At 39.4% G+C, this 18,755-nt stretch overlaps 1 protein-coding gene across 1 annotated transcript in view; it reads left to right on the top strand.

The window, feature by feature from the left end:
* LOC149467965 (metalloprotease TIKI1-like) overlaps window positions 1-18,755 on the top strand; it is a 185,344-nt gene that overhangs the window by 138,681 nt on the left and 27,908 nt on the right. The window contains exons 3-6 of the mRNA XM_089670859.1: window positions 7,124-7,270; window positions 7,952-8,126; window positions 13,128-13,218; window positions 18,176-18,436. Coding sequence (XP_089526985.1) covers window positions 7,124-7,270; window positions 7,952-8,126; window positions 13,128-13,218; window positions 18,176-18,436 — 674 coding nt within the window. The remainder of the gene's footprint in view (window positions 1-7,123; window positions 7,271-7,951; window positions 8,127-13,127; window positions 13,219-18,175; window positions 18,437-18,755) is intronic.

Here is an 18,755-nt window from a genome sequence, read left to right on the forward strand (position 1 = left end):
GCCGACAGCGGTGGGTGTATCCCGCTGGGTGTGCACAGGGGGTGTGTTCTGGGAGGACACCCATGGATGCCCTCCCAGAACTGGATAACTGCGCTGTAGCTGTCTTTCAGCTATAGCGCAGTTGGCAAGCAGTTACAGTGTTACTAAACCCAGGACCCTGCATTCACTACACCTAGTCTCCCACAGTACACACAACATGGAAATGCAATTATTTTAGTAAATAATAACTGCTAAATACCTTTTCTCATCAGCAGTTAGAGCAGTCTTGTGACTTCAGCAGAGCACTGGTTAAAGCTTGTAGGAGTTTTCTTTTTGCTCTAGGAGGATGCAAAACCCCTTCTCAAAATGGACAAATGAGGAGGAAAAAGGGACTTTGTTCCAAATCAGGGACAGTTGGAGGGTATGCCATAATGAGTAATTGTGCTAAAGTGCCTCACTTCAGCGCTGTGGCAACCACTGAAATCTTTGCCTGGTCTTCTTCTAACTAGTGCATTTACACGGGGGTTTATTTGTCCTGGCAGCCAGCAGATGCTGGTATCATACACTGAGCTGTGCATGCACACAAAAAACATTGCTGGCAGGTAGGTAACAGTTTTTTGAGGACGAGTCATACAGATTCTTTTTTGCAAACAAAACCTGGCTGTCAGCAATGTTTTTAGAGTTTAAAGTTTAGTAGGCGATCCTGCTGTGTAAAATTCTGAGTGCAAGGAACCCAGTGTCATGTAAACAGATCATCCAGAACTATGATTCTGAAGGTCAGATATCCTTGATGTGTATTTGAGTCATCTACCCAGATTGTGTTTATGTGCATCCATGCCAGCACTATAAGACTTGGGGTGTCCATACATTATAACATCTGATTGTACAATCTCCTTTAGATCTACTGCCAACAGGGGCGAACTGACAACTCATGGGGCCCCGGGGCAATAGGGGATCATGGGGCCCCTGTGTCCTTGCCCAAACTCAAAAAAGCCTATGAAAAATGTACCAGGGGCATCTCATGGGGCCCCCTACTGACCTCGGGCCCTCGGGCAGTGCCCGACTTTCCAAATGGTCAGTCCGCCCCTGACTGCCAACCTTATAGTATCTGGCAGGCCATAGATTATGCAGTTTTCCCATGGTTGCAGAAAGAAAATCACTTGATTCCCCCATCAACACAGTCAATGTTGACTGGGGAATCCCTCTCTGGGGGATATTGTGCTCTGCCAGCACCTGCCATCCCTGGTGGAAGAACACAATGATTACTGCTAGTGGCTATAGCTGCTGACAATAATTGCATGCTAAAAATCCAACATGCTGGTTATACCCAAGTTGATCGATGGATGGTACATCCATGGCCTTCCCACAAATGGATAGAATTTCAGCCAGTCCCTGTTGACGCAGCCAGGATTCGTTCTATGACCAGCTTAAGGGTCTGTCTGATTGTATGCAGATTCATTGGATAGATTGGGTGTATCCCCCTTTTGGATTGTATAGTGTATGTCCACCATTACTGACTCTCTGTCTGCCCTTCTCTTCACGCAACATTGCTTGATGCTGATGGAAACTGGGCTTTTCCCAGGAGGAGATGTGGGAATTGAGCAGAGGCTTGAATTAGTAATAAACTCTCAGTCATAAAATGTTGTTTGCATGTACACCCCCGTGCTATTTTTATAAAAGTCATTATTTTATATGACTTGCCACACCAAGATTTTTTGCGGCATTGGCGCAGTAAAGGCTTCTTTCTGGCAATGCGACCATGCAACTAATTTTTGTTCAAGTATCGTCGTATTGTGCTCCTTAAAAAAAAACAGACCATCTTTTTCCAGAGCAACTTGTATTTCTCCTGAGGTTACCTGTGGGCTTATTTTTTGTATCCCAAACAATTCTTCTGGCAGTTGTGGTTGCAGTCTTGGTCTTCCTTAGCTTGGTATCAAGAGATCTCTGAACTTTTCACTTCTTAATAAGTGATTGAACAGTACTGCCTGGCATATTCAAAGCTTTGGATATCTTTTAATATCCCTTTCCATCTTTATAAAGTTCAATTACCTTGTTACGCAGGTCTTTTGACAGTTCTTTTCTGCTCTCCATAGTTCAGTATCTAGCCTGCTCAGTGCATCCACATGAGAGCTAACAAACTCATTGAGGGTTTATAAACAGACTCTAATTGCAATGTAAACAAATCACAGGTGTGGGAATTTAAATACCATTTTACCCGTGTCACCTTGTGTATCTGTACCAAGGACAAACATTCCAAGGCATGTAATCTTTTGATCAGGGCCATTTTGGTGATTTCTGTTATCATTATGATTTAAGAAGGAGCCAAACAACTATGTGATAATAAATGGCTTCATATGATCACTATCCTTAACCTTTTCCCGCCCGGCCTATGGCCAGATGGTGGCCAGGCGTGCACCTTGCCGTTCCGGGTGGACGCCATATGGCGTCCTTTTGGGCATGGACAGTTTGCGTGCCCGCAAAGCCGCACAGTGGCGCGATCTGTCACCGGCCCTGTACCTTGGACACGGCCGATGACAGATCTGAGTACCGGCCCCGTTGCTGGTACCATGTGACCTGCTGTGACCAATCACAGCAGGTCACATGACAGTTGTATACAATGGATGGCTTCATTCATGCCATCCATTGTATACTAGTGTGCCTAGCTGTGAATGGTCACAGCGTTCACATGCACAAGCTGGGCCAATCACAGCCCAGCTGTGTCATGTGATTAGCCGTGGCCAAATCACAGCTAAGCAGAAAAAAAAACCCCTGAATGAATCAATGTCATTCAGGTAAATGCTTGTTTATAGCAAAGTAATTCTTTCAAACAAATTAGCTTGCGAGCCACTGAGATATATTATGAAGGTATAAGTACTAGATCGCTGGTTAGTAAGCCCATTCTCTTCTGATGTGCATTTTTGAGAAATTTATTTAAATGTTAACCGCATTCTAATATCCACAAAACGAATAAATCAAAAGTGCTATGTGCTTATAAATAAATAAAATATAAGAATGAATGGTGTATCATGATTGAAATTTGTGAAAACAAATAAATTAATATTAAACGTAGCTAATTATATAAAATAATTCATATCATTTTAATACATCACAAAATGTGCAATCCTTATGACAGTGTGCAATGTGCAAATTTCCCTCAGTGAAAAACTTGTAATTTGATAAATAAAATAAAAAAGTGGATGAAAAGTGATAAATGAAAAATATATAGGAAATAATAAATTTTTTTTAAAATAAATAATAATCAAAAAGTCTCTGAATAAACGACAATTATATCCCACTGTGCAAAATGAATGTCCAGCTTTGATGGATATACTCTCCTTCTATATGAAGATCTGATCTTTGCTGTGATGTTGAGAACCTGTGTGGCTGCAGGACTGTGAGGGATACTCCCTTCTTTGATCCACTCCTTAGTCCTCTTCCTTTGTATTCCTCGTGTATAACCTGCAATAGGGGCCAGCCTGAAGTGATCTAGCAGGACTTCATTTTCTGACTAAGGTTCCACTTCAACAGAACAAGCTTGAGGGGTTTCCTCACTTCCTGTTGTGTGTAGAGGACAGGAAGTGATGGGAAATCTCTGTGTGGGGACACAGACAGGAGAAGACAACCCAGACAGGGAGTACACCTTCCCCTGCTCTCCACACGATGGAAGACGTTATAGATATACTTGAGGTTTTCCAGTCATAGCTGTGCGCAGCCTCTGCAAGAAGTCACCACACTGCGTGCCAAGGAACGTGTGAGGCCTCATGTTTTCAAGTTTCACTATTTTAACATTTGCTCATGTTTTTTTTCAAACTTGCATCCAAGGTGATTTGCTAAGGGGTCTGCAGGTAGCCTTACCAGGTCATTGGACTGGATGGTAGCAGTCTTGATGGGCCATTGAGGGAGAAATAAGTTACACATAAACTTTTTCCCAGTTGCTGCTGCACTTCCACCCGGGCAACAGATATGTGGAAGGGCCATCATTCTGGAATACCTGTCCTTTAAAGGGGTGCTTCTTTTTGGGGGACACCTTTCACCTGTTACAGGTACCTGCCTATAAGTATCATCATTGCAGTCAGATTTTATATGAATTTTTTTTAAATGTATTACGCTAGCTAGTATGCAGCATTCTGCAAAAAGTACAAGTAGGAAATGTGAGTCATCGGGCCCAATAACTTTGTGTTGCTCTTTTGTAGAGTTCAAATAAACTAATGCAATTGGGCTAGAAAGATTGCCTATAAGTTCTGCCACCACTTTCAATGTGCAAGTCCACAACATAGAGCACAGTTTTGTTTAAAATGGTTGACGTTTCAGAAGGAAATGTGTGAACTGTCTGGTAAAGGAAACAATCATGAATGCTCTCTGGCTATATTTCTGCAGCTGTCATGTTCCCTATGCAATGATAGTGAAGCCCCACATTATCTCAAGGGGGTGGGAGAAGAACAAGGGTCCATCAGACATTAAATTCTTTTTTTTTTTAAGACAAAAAGACCCCCCTGCGTTGCCCTTTTATCCACATGGGATCAAAGAAGTCATCTGCATATGAAAGGCTTATAGTATTATGCAACCTAAATAAGCCAATCCCCACCCCACCAGTATCTAGACCTTCACAACAAAAACACTAACATCTGTTCAATCAGTTGTCCTATCCTCTGTTTCTCCATTTTCAACTAAGCATGCCAAGTCAATCCGTTTATTAGATTATTGTTTGGAAAGTCAATCAGTGTTTTTGCCAAAACTATGTAGGGAAATAGCACTTATTGTTTTGTTTCTAGTGCCAGGATGCCAATTGTTTTTTCCAACACCTAATTTGATTAAACAGGCCTATCAAATTCATGATTTTAGTAAAAAATTTGATTGTAAAGTATAAAGCCATAGATGGTGTTTATTGCCCAATACAAGCATTTTCTGTGCTACCAGTGTGTCATGTTTCACTGTTGACTGTCATATGCCTTTGGATGTTTTCAGTGTTTTGTCTCTGCTCCTCCCTTTCCTTTGGTTTGGCTAGTGCTGCATAGATAGCCCTCCCCCTCTCCCAGAGATGCATTGCAGTAAGCCTCATGGCATGGAGCAGGAAACAGCATGTTCTTTTGACCTATGGAATTTCATTGTTGTAAGGTTCTCTCAGTTTATGGAATAAACTTCACAAGATCTACAACAGCAATGGGCAAACTACGGCCCGGCGGACCTTTTAATCCGGCCCGCGGAGCGTGATACTGTCAGGATGGCTGTCAGGATGTGTGTAGGCGGGGCAGCGTGACGAACGTGAGGGGAGCTAGGCTCCTCTCACAGTCCGCCCTGAAGACCGGAACGGCGCGGGAACACGGTGAGAGGAACACGCGGAGCAAAGGTAAGTAAATTGACACGGGGGACTTGGCTTACTACTTGGGGGGGAATAGTACTATGGGGGATGAAATACTATATGAGGGATGAATTAATATGGGGAATGAATTACTATATGGGGGATGAATTACTATATGGGGGATGAATTACTATATGGGGGATGAATTACTATGGGGGATGAATTACTATATGGGGGATTAATTACTATATGGGGGATGAATTACTATGGGGGATGAATTACTATATGGGGGATGAATTACTATAGGGGATGAATTACTATATGGGGGATTAATTACTATGTGGGATTAATTATTATGGGGGATAAATTACTATGGGGGATGAATTACTATATGGGGGATGAATTACTATGGGGGATGAATTACTATGGGGGATGAATTACTATATCTACTCTTGGTCCGGCCCCCGGGTCCAATATATGAACCCATTGCGGCCCTCAAGTCAAAAAGTTTGCCCACCCCTGATCTACAAGATGTCATTCTCATTGAGTCACTGACTGTGGTGTCCATCAGAGATTGAAGTTATCGCTATCTCATCACAACTGTACATTACAGAGATCACACTATCAATGCTTAGATTGGAGCCAACAGAACACAGTGTGTATATAGTGTTAAGGATTGTATACACAGATCTCGATTGTCTTCCTTTAGCTTTGCAAGCAGGTTAGAATTATTTCTCTGTCAGTAACATAGAGGTGATTAGGAATAACCAAGATCTGCAGACATTAACTAAATATACAGTATGTGCACAGTGCTTGAAAAGGGGTCTAATCATTCATTTTTAAACAGACTGGCCCATGCAAGACCAGTTTTATTTAGATCAAGAAATGTTGATGTATGTATTTCTTTATTTTAATAAAACATCTTATTTAGAGCAGTTTCTTTTACCCGAGAGCTCGTAAACCAGTTATCTAGCCAAGCACAGATTATTAGTAGCAAGTCATTGATTTCTTGTGATCACATGACACATACCATTTATAGACACTATCTTGTCAGTTTAATTAAAAGCACTGTTGCATTGCTTATCAGCGTAGGAAGCACACACCCTGGTGAAGTGTCTTGATCAATTTGAAACACATGATAACTGGGAGTTGTAATATACTAACCCCATTAGTCCAAAATGGTTTAGTGTTTTCTGACATTTAACAGTGCTACTTTGATAATGTCATTTCAAGCACAGGTTGGAACAAACTTTAAATAACACACACTGTTGTAACACCTCTTTATTTTAGGGTTTTGCAGGGGTATGTGGAGCTATATTTGCTTTGATCTGAAAAATATAAATGTGAAATCACATCCATCACCTGTGAGAAAAGCTTGGGGATACATTTTTGGCTTTACTGTCAAATTTGTTCATAGCTGGAGGCACACATTTGAGTATACAGAACTTATGAATGGGCACTGCAGTGTCAGCACACAAAGTCAGTGGAGTCCATATTTATGTAAATGTTACAGAGACAAGAAAAGCTGAATATTCAGTGAATTCATATGTGTGTTGATCCATTCACCAGAAATCAAAATGCTTTCAGTGCATGGCAGTAACATAAGGCTATTGTATCTTGACTTTTAGAAATTGAAGACATTTGACTGTGCAGTAGTTTGTGCTTAGATGTGTAAGAATAGAAAAAATGTATTGTTCACGGTATTACTTTTTATATATCATACAACATTAACTTTGTTTAAAATCAATTTAAAAAATTGAAAATGAAATATTTTTATATGTTATAGATATTCTTCCAAACTGATTAGTTACTTAATTTTACCATATAGTTTGTTTTATTTTACAGGTTATATTTGCCCTAAACCAGACCCTCTTACAACAGGAGAGCCGTAGAGCAGGCAGCCTTCAAGCTCCGTACACAACAGAGGACCTCATTAAGCATTACAACTGTGGAGATCTGAATTCCATCATCTTTAACCATGATTCTTCGCAAGTATGTTACCTTATGCTCTCTCTCTCTCTAAAATATATATATATATATATATATATATATATATATACACATACACAGTTTATAGTTATTTTATCGATCCTTTGCATGCCAAGGGAGATGTAAAGATGTATCTGGCCCATCTGATTCCCAAGTTGGTTTAGCAAACAGTTCAGTAAGTGCTGACAGATTAAAAGAGAATTATAATGGTTTGAGGTCAACTTTAGTTTTACATTTTTAAACAAATAGAAATGAGTCACACTTATGAGTCATTTGTATACAGAAATATGGGCTTCAGCTATTGAACTTTGTAAACAAATAGCATTTTTCGATAAAACAGAAAGGATTGTCTGGAAGTATCCTAGAGCTCTTATCTACTGGCATTTTACAACTGTGCTTGGCTTTCATAACAGTAGCTTTTTAGCAATTATTTTTAAGACCTCAGCTGGGTTTTATTCACAGCTCAGAATAAGTTCTTATTACATGGAGTGGCTTAGATCAGCACTAATAAGGATGCTAAAGGTAGCTAAATGCAGGAGTGCCATTGTCAATGAAGCCTTAGCCTGGACTTTAATGTCTTTTTGGCACTTGTAGTGGAGGATTGGTGGCCTGCATGATCATTTTTGTTACTTTTTTGTTTGTCTTGTGATTGTGCAAAAACCATCACCATACATGTTTTTGCAGGTGCCTAATTTTATAAATGCTTCATTGCCACATCATGAACGAATAACTGCACAGGAGATTGATAACTATTTTCGACAAGAGCTTATATATAAGAGGAATGAGCGAATGGGGAGGAGAGTGAAAGATCTGCTTGAGGAGTTTCCAGAGAAAAGCTTTTTCTTTGCATTTGGAGCTGGTGAGAATTGATCATTTTATATTTGTACTTTGATGTGACCTCATTTCCTTATCTCTTGTTCATCTATTGTACCCTATGAAAAAGTGTGTGGTTGAGCAGTCAGTAGACTATTTCCCATCACATTAATTGAATGTTTAATAATATTGTAGATAACTAGCTTCACCTATTGCACAGAATATACTATAGATTTGAAGAACAATAGAAGAAACAGCACAAAGGTATAAATTCAAATTAGCTATGGAAACAAAAGTGTACCTTCTATGTCCCAATGCAAACTAAGTATTAGTATCTGGCTAGGAAATATTATTATTATTATACAGGATTTATATAGCACCAACAGTTTTCTCAGCGCTTTACAATATAACGGGAGACAATACAGCAACAATACAGTTCAATACAAGAGGGATAGGAGGGCCCTGCTCCTTGGAGCTTACAATCCAGGACCTCTCTTTACTGCCTGGATTTTACTTATTACTTTGGAAAGTACATTGCTGATGTTGGAGTTAACTTTTCTATACAGACACAGTTCAACAGTCCTCAGATATCTGGGCAGTACACGATTGGTCACATTGTGGAAACTCTTTGTGTTTCAACTATGGAGTATAGCTGGGGAAGCAAGCTGTGGACACCTCCAGTGTGAATTTAACTAAGAATAGTGATTGTCTAAGGGTTTTCCAACTTGTTCAATAACTGTCTTCCCCTCAGTAGTCTCAGCTACTGCTGTTGGGTTTATCATAGACATTATCTCTTGGTGCAGTCTCTGTCATCTATAGTCTGTGAGCACCTTTGCAGTTCCATTTGTTTGGAATGAGCAGTTCCCTTTACTTGGGGTCATGTTCACCTCTCTGTGCACATTACAAATCCCATAGTCCATAGTCCCTGATCCATCTCATGAGCGAGCAAGACAGGGTGGCCACATTCCAACATACAATGGGACCATGGAGAACAAATGAAGCCACCTTTTACCAGAAAGTCAGATCACAACAAGAGCAAAAAAAGAAATATGGAGGCTGGCTGAGAGCAATATAAGTTACTTTCTGAGTTAAGAATAAATTGAATGATTTTTCAATGACAAAAAAAATCTAGAGTTTAGTGTGACTTTAAAGCATCTGTATTATATAGAGATTCAGAGACGCCTCACTGAATGATGTCATTACATATAGACCTAAAAGAATGATTATACGGTACATAACCATCTTTCTGATTCCTGAATGATAGTAGAAGCTGGTAGACTAGCGGTTGATGAGTCCTTTCAAAGTAAAGTAGGCTGCTGTGGCTGCAAATATGAGGCCTAAATTACAGGTCTTTAGTTTTGTACTAACTTAGCACTATAATTCAAAAGATAGTGTAAAACCCAACCAAAGCTTTGGAAGGAAAATTATTGAATAATGATGAGAAATATAGCCAAAAATGTACTTTTTTTCTAATCAGAAAAATTGAAAATAGCACCCTTGTAAAAGGTACAATATATGAGCTCACAATTTGATCCTATATCAGGGTTTACTGCCTGTTTTTGGAAAGCCATCTGAAAAAGATATTCTTGTTACACCATATTTTACTTAAGCACTCTGATTTAAAATGCTGCCAAGCATGACAATTTCCACTTGGTCAGAAAGATCTCTTACAGCACATTGACAAATTAGTAATTATTCATATCACATTCTCTGCAAGTGAAACTCTGCTTTTGCGGAAAAAAACACAACCATCTCCGATTTCATTATATACATTAAAAAAGTTAACAAACTCTTTGTATATATCTATTTCTATGTAGATACTGGCAATCTTTTTCTTCTTTATCAGTGCTAAGTGGAAGAGTATGCTAGTTAAATTCATATCAGATCAGCCCCAGTGTTGTAAGAAGAGGCAAACAGCTGGAAAAAGTAATGTGTCAATCAAATAACCAGGAAATTACTATTACACAGTATACAGAACACCTGAAGCTGCCGTGGTTAGCCACTTCAATACCACGTACGTATATATACGGCCTGGTATTGAAGTGATTATACTGGGATCATGGTTGAGACTACAACAATGATCTCATTATCAATTTTTGTGCCGGTGATTCTCTTTCACAGTAATTCGAGTGGATATACACTAAACTGGAATCAACGGGGACTTCGTCATGTCTGGTTTTGGCTCTGTTTACTAGCTGGTTACCGGCTATTGAAGCAGCCAGTCAGACCAATATGTGTCTGATCGGCTGCATTGGAGGCCAGAGGAGAGATCTGGGGTCTAATAAACCCCAGATCCCTACATAAAGAGGACATGTCATGGCCCATGCTATCACAAGGGTTGTTCATCCCTTCTGATAGCATAAAAGTGATCAAAAAAAAAAGTAGAGTGTAAACATAAAAGCAAATTAAAAAAATTAAAGCACCCTCATTCCCCTGTGCTCATGCACTAAGGTGAAAGCACACGTCACTCCCACACGCATATGTAAACAGTGATCGCACCACACATGTAAGGTAACATCATGAACATCAGAGTAAGAGCAATAATTTTACCACCAAATAATTCTAGCACCAGACCTTCTGAGTAACTCTAAACTAGTAACCTGTAAAGGCTTTTAAAGTGTCACCTATGGATAATTTAAAGTACTGTAATTTGTCGCCATTCCACTGGTATGCAGAGTTTTAAAGTGTGACATATTTTACAAAACAAATGGTATTATATTGTGATTGTGCTCATTAAAAGTGTATTCTTTCCCCAAACAATTGCTGCACAACTACCGTGTAACATAAAAAATTGCATCACCCATCATTTTGTTCTCTAGGGTCTTTGATTCAAAAAATATATCATGTTTTGGGATTTCTAAATAATTTTCTAGCAAAAAAATGATAATTTTACATGCAGGACATAAATGTCAGAATTGGCCTGGTAGGCAGGTGGTTCAAAAGCAGTAACTAAAATTTTTTAGTTTCAGTAAATTTTACTTGCCTGCTGACAGGATTTTAAAACGAATTATAATAGCATTACATTGCAAAATGTAGCAATTATGTATGGTATACAAAAGTTTAACAAAAAGATAATTTCTTTCTTGTTTATGGAGGGACACACGATTTGGGGTTATACTGCCACCTACAAGATGATTTTGACACAAGCAAAAAAAATTAACTAGCCTGGTATAACCCCTCCCATTCCCAGAATGCCTCTGTTTCTTGCTAGTGTCCTTGGAGGATGGACACCTTTTCTGTGTTGAGAAAAGTTTAACCATTTTGACTAACCATTTTTAAAAAATTTTCCTCAAGAGTTTTTTTCTTCATTCAGGACTTTACAACATGCTGGTGAAGGTATTCTTTTTATGCAGCTATCTGCATATTCAGTGCAGGTATACAGGATTTCATGGGTCAAGTTGCAATTTTGATTGTGGAGTCTAACCACAGAGCTAAAAAGAGTACCTCCATGCCCATCATTATATTACTAGATCTGTGAGTGCTCCTTGGACTTTCAACATTAAACAACTGTTTCCCAGATTTGCAAGGCTGCTATCTGCTCTTATGTTCATATGTTTTCTAATTTTTACCATGCCCTTCAGACAGCAGGACTAGTCCCTTCAGAGCTGCAGGAAGTTCTTAGTTTTAATCTGCTGTTTTAAAATAGGATTGTTGGCATTTTGTTTTCCGTGTTGACCAATCCTCAACTGGACTTGTTTTGGATGTCCCAAATGTCTTTGAATCCAAGGAACAAGAAAATAGGATTTTTGTATTCATTATAAAATCTTTTTCTTGGCCTTATCTGAGATCCCATCCCTTTGTGTTTATGGTGTTATTCTGGCCATTGCTTATTATAAAATTGATGCATGCTTGTAGTGGGATGGGTTATACCAGGCTAGTCATTTTATTTGCCAGTGTCCAGATCCTCCTGTAGAGGGCAGTGTAACCCGAGTATCTCTGACTCCTGTGTCCTTAAATTAACTCCAAGAAAAGGATTCTACAATGAGTACAAAAATCCTATTTTTTTTTCTTTTAAATATACCAGGATACTAAACAATGGAAAAATAACATAAGCAATGCCTGTAAAATCTAGAATAAAATAATAGCATTGTCATCCAACACAACAAATCAAATCAGTATTTTCTAATATGGACTAAACCAGTGGTGTCAAAACTGCACCAGATGCAGTCCTTTGCTTGCTTTTATCCAGTCCATTGTGAATACTGCTGCCAGGCTCATCCACCTTTCCAACCGTTCAGTGTCTGCTACCCCTCTTTGCCAATCCCTCCACTGGCTTCCACTCGCCCAACGAATAAAATTCAAAATATTAACAACTTACAAAGCCATCTACAACTCAGCCCCCAGCTGCATCACCAATCTGCTCTCAAAATATCAGCCAAACCACTCTCTTCGATCCTCCCAAGACCTTCTGCTCTCTAGTTCCTGTGTCACTTCCTCCCATGCTCACCTCCAGGACTTCTCCCGAGCTTCTCCCATCCTATGGAACTCCCTACCCCAATGTGTCCGGCTATCTCCTAATCTATCCACCTTTAGACAATCCCTGAAAAGCTCTCTCTTTAAAGAAGCCTATCCTACTTCTACCTAGTAAACTGCCATTTATTTCCTCCATCAGCTCATCCCCCCACAGCTATTACCTTTTGTATTACTCAACCCTTCCTCCTAGATTGTAAGCTCTAACGAGCAGTGCCCTCTGTTTCCTCTTGTACCAAATTGTATTGTAAGTGTAATATCTACCTTCACTTTGTAAAGCGCTGCGCAAACTGTTGCCGCTATATAAATCCTGTATAACAATAATAATAATAGTACTGTATTTATAACTCAGAACAAAAAAAAATATTACGCAGTTATTGTAGGGGCAGTTATCATTGAAGAGCAGTGTAAATTTTTGCCTAAAACTTAAATGACAGAATTATTCTTTCATTATTGTATGACAGCAACAATTTCCCTTCTTTAATGTTATTGTTAAATATAAGTAAGTACTACCAACAATATTTTTATGTTTTTAAAAACAAAAAGTAAAAAAAAAAAACTCTAAATCTTTCAATAGGGCATTTTATGGGAAACAACACCGTCATCGATGTGTTAAGAAGATATGGCTATGATGTACATCACACTCCTGCTGGGCGGTCAATCACAAGGTAGGATCCAGATTATTATGCTATCACAAAGAAGATAATTAATAAAAATATGCACAAAGAAATAAAGAAAAAAATGTCTGAGAAGGCTGTGGTCCTGTTGAGACAAAGTCTGTCTTAGACACTTTTTATTAATTCTTCCAAATGAGTTTTGAGCTTAGTCATACCATCTTTTTAGTTAAAGAAGGCTTCTGCCTTCTGGGAGATTTTTACTTACCTAGTTAGCTATACCACAAATAAAACATTTTCCAAAATAATCACCAAAACACTAAAATCTGACTTTGCCAAATCTATGTAATATGAGGATCTACCAAATAAATCTATTACATTTTTGTACTGTCAGGCAGACCCTTAGGCCTCATGCACGCAGGACGTTTTAAAAATGCTCCTCCTTTTGGCAGAAAAAATGCCTGATCCTTGTAAAAGTGTCTAACACTTTTTACAAGCACTTAGGCGCATTTACAGGCGTCAAGTGCTTGGGCGTTAATTCATTTCATTGGCCAGAATAATAATTTACCAAATGATTGACCAAATTTGGTAATTGAAATCGCCCTGGTACCCCAGTGCTGTTCTTTACATTACAGTGGTGTTAGGGAGCTATCATTTGTGTTGGAAGTTGTGATGGGGAAGCACTGTTGTGGCAGTAGGCCTATTGTCCGGTGTTGCTCATTGTGATTGATTTGGATCTACATCGATTGACATATTGACTTAGATTTACATTGAGGCCATTATTTATTAGTTTTTTTTTATAAAGGACTTTTTCTACAGTGTGGGTATTTTATCTTTATTTGCCATTTCTTTTTTTGTGAACCACCCAGTGGGTACCAACCACCCAGTACTCATTACCGTGGTAATGATATATCAGGGCATCCTTATTTTAAAGAGGGCTTCCAGATTCCAAAAGTCCTCACAGACCCCCACATCCCTTTTGGTGGACATGATATGGGAATCAGGTCTTTTTCCGCATCACCATGAGGATCAGATGCATTGCAAAAGGGAAGCTTTGCCACCCCTTGCAAGGTACCCTCCCAATGTTGGAGGCATGTGACCTAGTGTGGTTCAGAAGGAGGGGTGCATGTTCATTGCCCCTTTTTCTAGCCACCCAAGCTGGATGCCCTCATAAGGGTCTTTTATGAATTTTATAGGGTACCCTATGTCATTTTTTCTTAAAGGAACAATGCAGAAACTACAAAAATTGTGTACTGTTTCTTTAAGAAAAAAATAGTGTGCAGTTCACCTTACAATTCAAACCAGACTGTTATCTAGGCATGTGATCTAGGTGGCCAGGAAAAGGGGAGAGGCAACAGGCATGCACCCCGACCTTCTGAACCAAACTGCCATAGATTGAGAGGGTTTGTTTCCAGGTAAGTTAGTTTCACCATTATAAACAATAATTTTTTACTGAATGAATTCAATTCGTCCAGTGTGTTCACTGTGTTTTGTTGTGTTTAGCTTTGATTGGCCACAGCTAATCACATGGTACAGATGGGCTGTGATTGGCCCGTCTGTACCATGTGATCAATGTGACCAGTCACAGCGAACAACACAATAGTACACAATGGATGGCATGAATAAAATTGTGTACAATTCTCACGTGATTGGGCACAGCAATGGTAACGGCGGTGGATGGGTACAGTGATCTGTCATCAGCTGTGTCCAGTGGACACAGTGGGCAACAAATTGCCCTGCAGCATGGCCCATGGCGCCCATACACGGCATGTTCTGGGGAGGACATCATATGATGACCAACAAGAATGAGAGAGTTCCTGTCTGGCTGTCATTTGTATATTGGCTGGGCAGGAACCAGGTATAAAAAAAAAAAAAAGAATAAACAATGCCCCCTAATGTAAGTCCAACATAAATAATGTTCTACAAGGATGTGGATCTCACTTATTCCTGAGGAGTGTTGCCCAACAGACCACCACAATGAAGCTGTCCCATCGCTGCCATTGCAAAGTAAATACAGAGGCAAAGATCCCAGGTGATGCCATTGACCAAATAAGGGGATCTGCCCTTTAGTAGCAGTAGTAACACTGCTTTTCTATAGCTACGGTACTGTCAATAAGCATTGATATCCTAGGACAGGATGGTTTGTTAATGGCAGAATCACCAAGTGAAAATGAAGGAAGAAAACCCTGAGACTAACATAAAAACAACTAATGCAACCACCACATCTAAGGACTGGTTAGCTTCAGTATATAAAAATTGTGTTTTGGATTTAGTTACACTCTGATCATAGGAAAAAATAAAAGATAAGTTATTTAAGGGCCATTTATACCACTGCACTGTGGCTGTTCAGGTTACTTGGGTTGGTGTACTGTGGTGCTGTACATTGTGTTGCAGTACATACCTGTGTACTGCAACACAATGTATAACAGTACACACCGGTGTTGCCGCACACCACATTTGGTAACACACTACGGTACATTGCAGTGCACTCCAGTAGCAAACAACCAGCATGTCTGATTTTGGTCAATGCTAGCGTGTTAGGCAGCCCCTTCACATATCTTCACTGGGGAGGTTTACTCTCTTTATTAGTTCCAATGACCACTGTCACCAGGATGGATCAGGATCAGGTCAACATGTGAGGGAAAATCTAAACTGTTGAGTTACCAGAACAAGAATTGTAAGACAATTCCCCACTGAATGATTCAGTGACAACTGTCCAAACCTAGCCATACAACTCAAGATATCTCTCACTCAGCCCCATAGGCTAAATGAGAGAAACAATAAATTCCCTATTTATTGACCATTTATCCAAAAGTGCATTTGTGAGGTAAAGTAGTGAAGCTGGACAGAAGACCTAGCTTGCGATCATCATTCCAGTTCATCTCAAAGGTGTTAAGTATAGTTGTGGTCAGAGTTCTGTGCAGGTCACTTGTGTTCCTCCTCACCAAACATGTCAGACCACATATCTAAGGAACTGACCTTGTGCACAGGGGCACAGTCATGCTAAAATAGAAAATGGTCTTTCCCCAAACTGCTGCCACAATGCACAATTCTCTAAATACAGTCAGGTCCATAAATATTGGGACATCAACACAATTCTAACATTTTTGGCTCTATACACCACCACAATGGATCTGAAATGAAACGAACAAGATGTGCTTTAACTGCAGACTGTCAGCTTTAATTTGAGGGTATTTACATCCAAATCAGGTGAACGGTGTAGGAATTACAACAGTTTGCATATGTGCCTCCCACTTGTTAAGGGACCAAAAGTAATGGGACAATTGGCTTCTCATCTGTTCCATGGCCAGGTGTGTGTTATTCCCTCATTATCCCAATTACAATGAGCAGATAAAAGGTCCAGAGTTCATTTCAAGTGTGCTATTTGCATTTGGAATCTGTTGCTGTCAACTCTCAAGATGAGATCCAAAGAGCTGTCACTATCAGTGAAGCAAGCCATCATTAGGCTGGAAAAACAAAACAAACCCATCAGAGAGATAGCAAAAACATTAGGCGTGGCCAAAACAACTGTTTGGAACATTCTTAAAAAGAAGGAACGCACCGGTGAGCTCAGCAACACCAAAAGACCCGGAAGACCACGGAGAACAACTGTGGTGGATGACTGAAGAATTATTTCCCTGGTGAAGAAAACACCTTTCACAACAGTTGGCCAGGTCAAGAACACTCTCCAGGAGGTAGGTGTATGTGTGTCAAAGTCAACAATCAAGAGAAGACTTCACCAGAGTGAATACAGAGGGTTCACCACAAGATGGAAACCATTGGTGAGCCTCAAAAACAGGAAGGCCAGATTAGAGTTTACCAAACAACATCTAAAAAAGCCTTCACAGTTCTGGAACAACATCCTATGGACAGATGAGACCAAGATCAACTTGTACCCGAGTGATGGGAAGAGAAGAGTATGGAGAAGGAAAGGAACTGCTCATGATCCTAAGCATACCACCTCATCAGTGAAGCAAGATGGTGGTAGTTTCATGGCGTGGGCATGTATGGCTGCCAATGGAACTGGTTCTCTTGTATTTATTGATGATGTGACTGCTGACAATAGCAGCAGGATGAATTCTGAAGTGTTTCGGGCAATATTATCTGCTCATATTCAGCCAAATACTTCACAACTCATTGGAGTGGAATGAAGTGGAATGTTATGCAATGGCCAAGTCAATCACTTGACCTGAATCCGATTGAGCATGCATTTCACTTGCTGAAGACAAAACTGAAGGAAAAATGCCCCAAGAACAAGCAGGAACTGAAGACAGTTGTAGTAGAGGCCTGGCAGAGCATCACCAGGGATGAAACCAAGCGTCTGGTGATGTCTATGCGTTTCAGACTTCAGGCTGTAATTGACTGCAAAGGATTTGCAACCAAGTATTAAAAAGTGAAAGTTTGATTTATGATTATTATTCTGTCCCATTAATTTTGGTCTCTTAACAAGTGGGAGGCACATATGCAAACTGTTGTAATTCCTACACCATTCACCTGATTTGGATGTAAATACCCTCAAATTAAAGCTGAAAGTCTGCAGTTAAAGCACATCTTGTTTGTTTCATTTCAAATCCATTTTGGTGGTGTATAGAGCCAAAAATGTTAGAATTGTGTCGATGTCCCAATATTTATGGACCTGACTGTAGCTTTGTATGCTGTAGCATTAACAGAACCTTCATTGAAAACACATGACCACAATAATTTGAAGTGCCATCAACTTACTTTTGGCCGGAGACAGTGTCTGTTGAGCAAAAATATTGATTTTCCAGCCTAAATCCAGGTAATTTTCCAAATATGATTCAACAAAAATACTCCATACAGTGTTGAGAATATTTGCAAGAAAAGTTGAGAAAAGATCGCGGTAACAGTGTTAACCCTAGTGATCAATCAAATCTCATCTATCATTCCTTTAAATTAAACAAGAAATCTGTTCATTAACCATAGACAACAACACTGTTTTTTTTATTTTTTATTTTCAGTGTTTCTGACATTTTAAAATGTATTTTTGCAGTGGTAAAAGTAAAAAAGGGCCATCCACCTCAAAGTTATCACCCGTGCCATTATCGTCAGGTTTTCCATCAACTTCTTCTTCAAGAAGCTCCAAATTAAAGCAGCCAATAAAGATACAAAGAGACAAGGAGCTGTCACATGATCTGCCAATGTCCGACAACATACATATGATGGATAAAACCAAAAGAAAATACAAAAAGAAGAAGCATCGGAAAGAAAATCATCGCCGCTTCAGCGATCTCTGGGTTCGCATTCCAGAAAGGTGGGTTGGAGAAGGATAAAAGGCACAACTAAAATATTTCTACAAGAATAGAAGTGCATGATAAATAAAAATGAGAGAAGCTGAAATGTCACCTTTACTTTCATACAGCACAAGCAGTCTAAGTTACTTAGCATATGTTTTTGTTTGGCTGCGGGTGGGAACTTAAGCATTAGTCTACTATATGGTTTTGCTAAGAAATGTGTACAAATGGTATTGGTGCAAGCGGCTGTATAAACCCATGTAAAGTGGGATATTTTTGAAGCCGAGCACCAAACTGATTTTAAAAAAACACCAATGAATGCAGTTATGTATTTTTAAA

This window comes from Staurois parvus, unplaced genomic scaffold (genome assembly GCF_062004578.1).
Source record: "Staurois parvus isolate SC_StPar_1 unplaced genomic scaffold, SC_StPar_1.0 ptg000096l, whole genome shotgun sequence".
Taxonomy (NCBI): Eukaryota; Metazoa; Chordata; class Amphibia; order Anura; family Ranidae; genus Staurois; species Staurois parvus.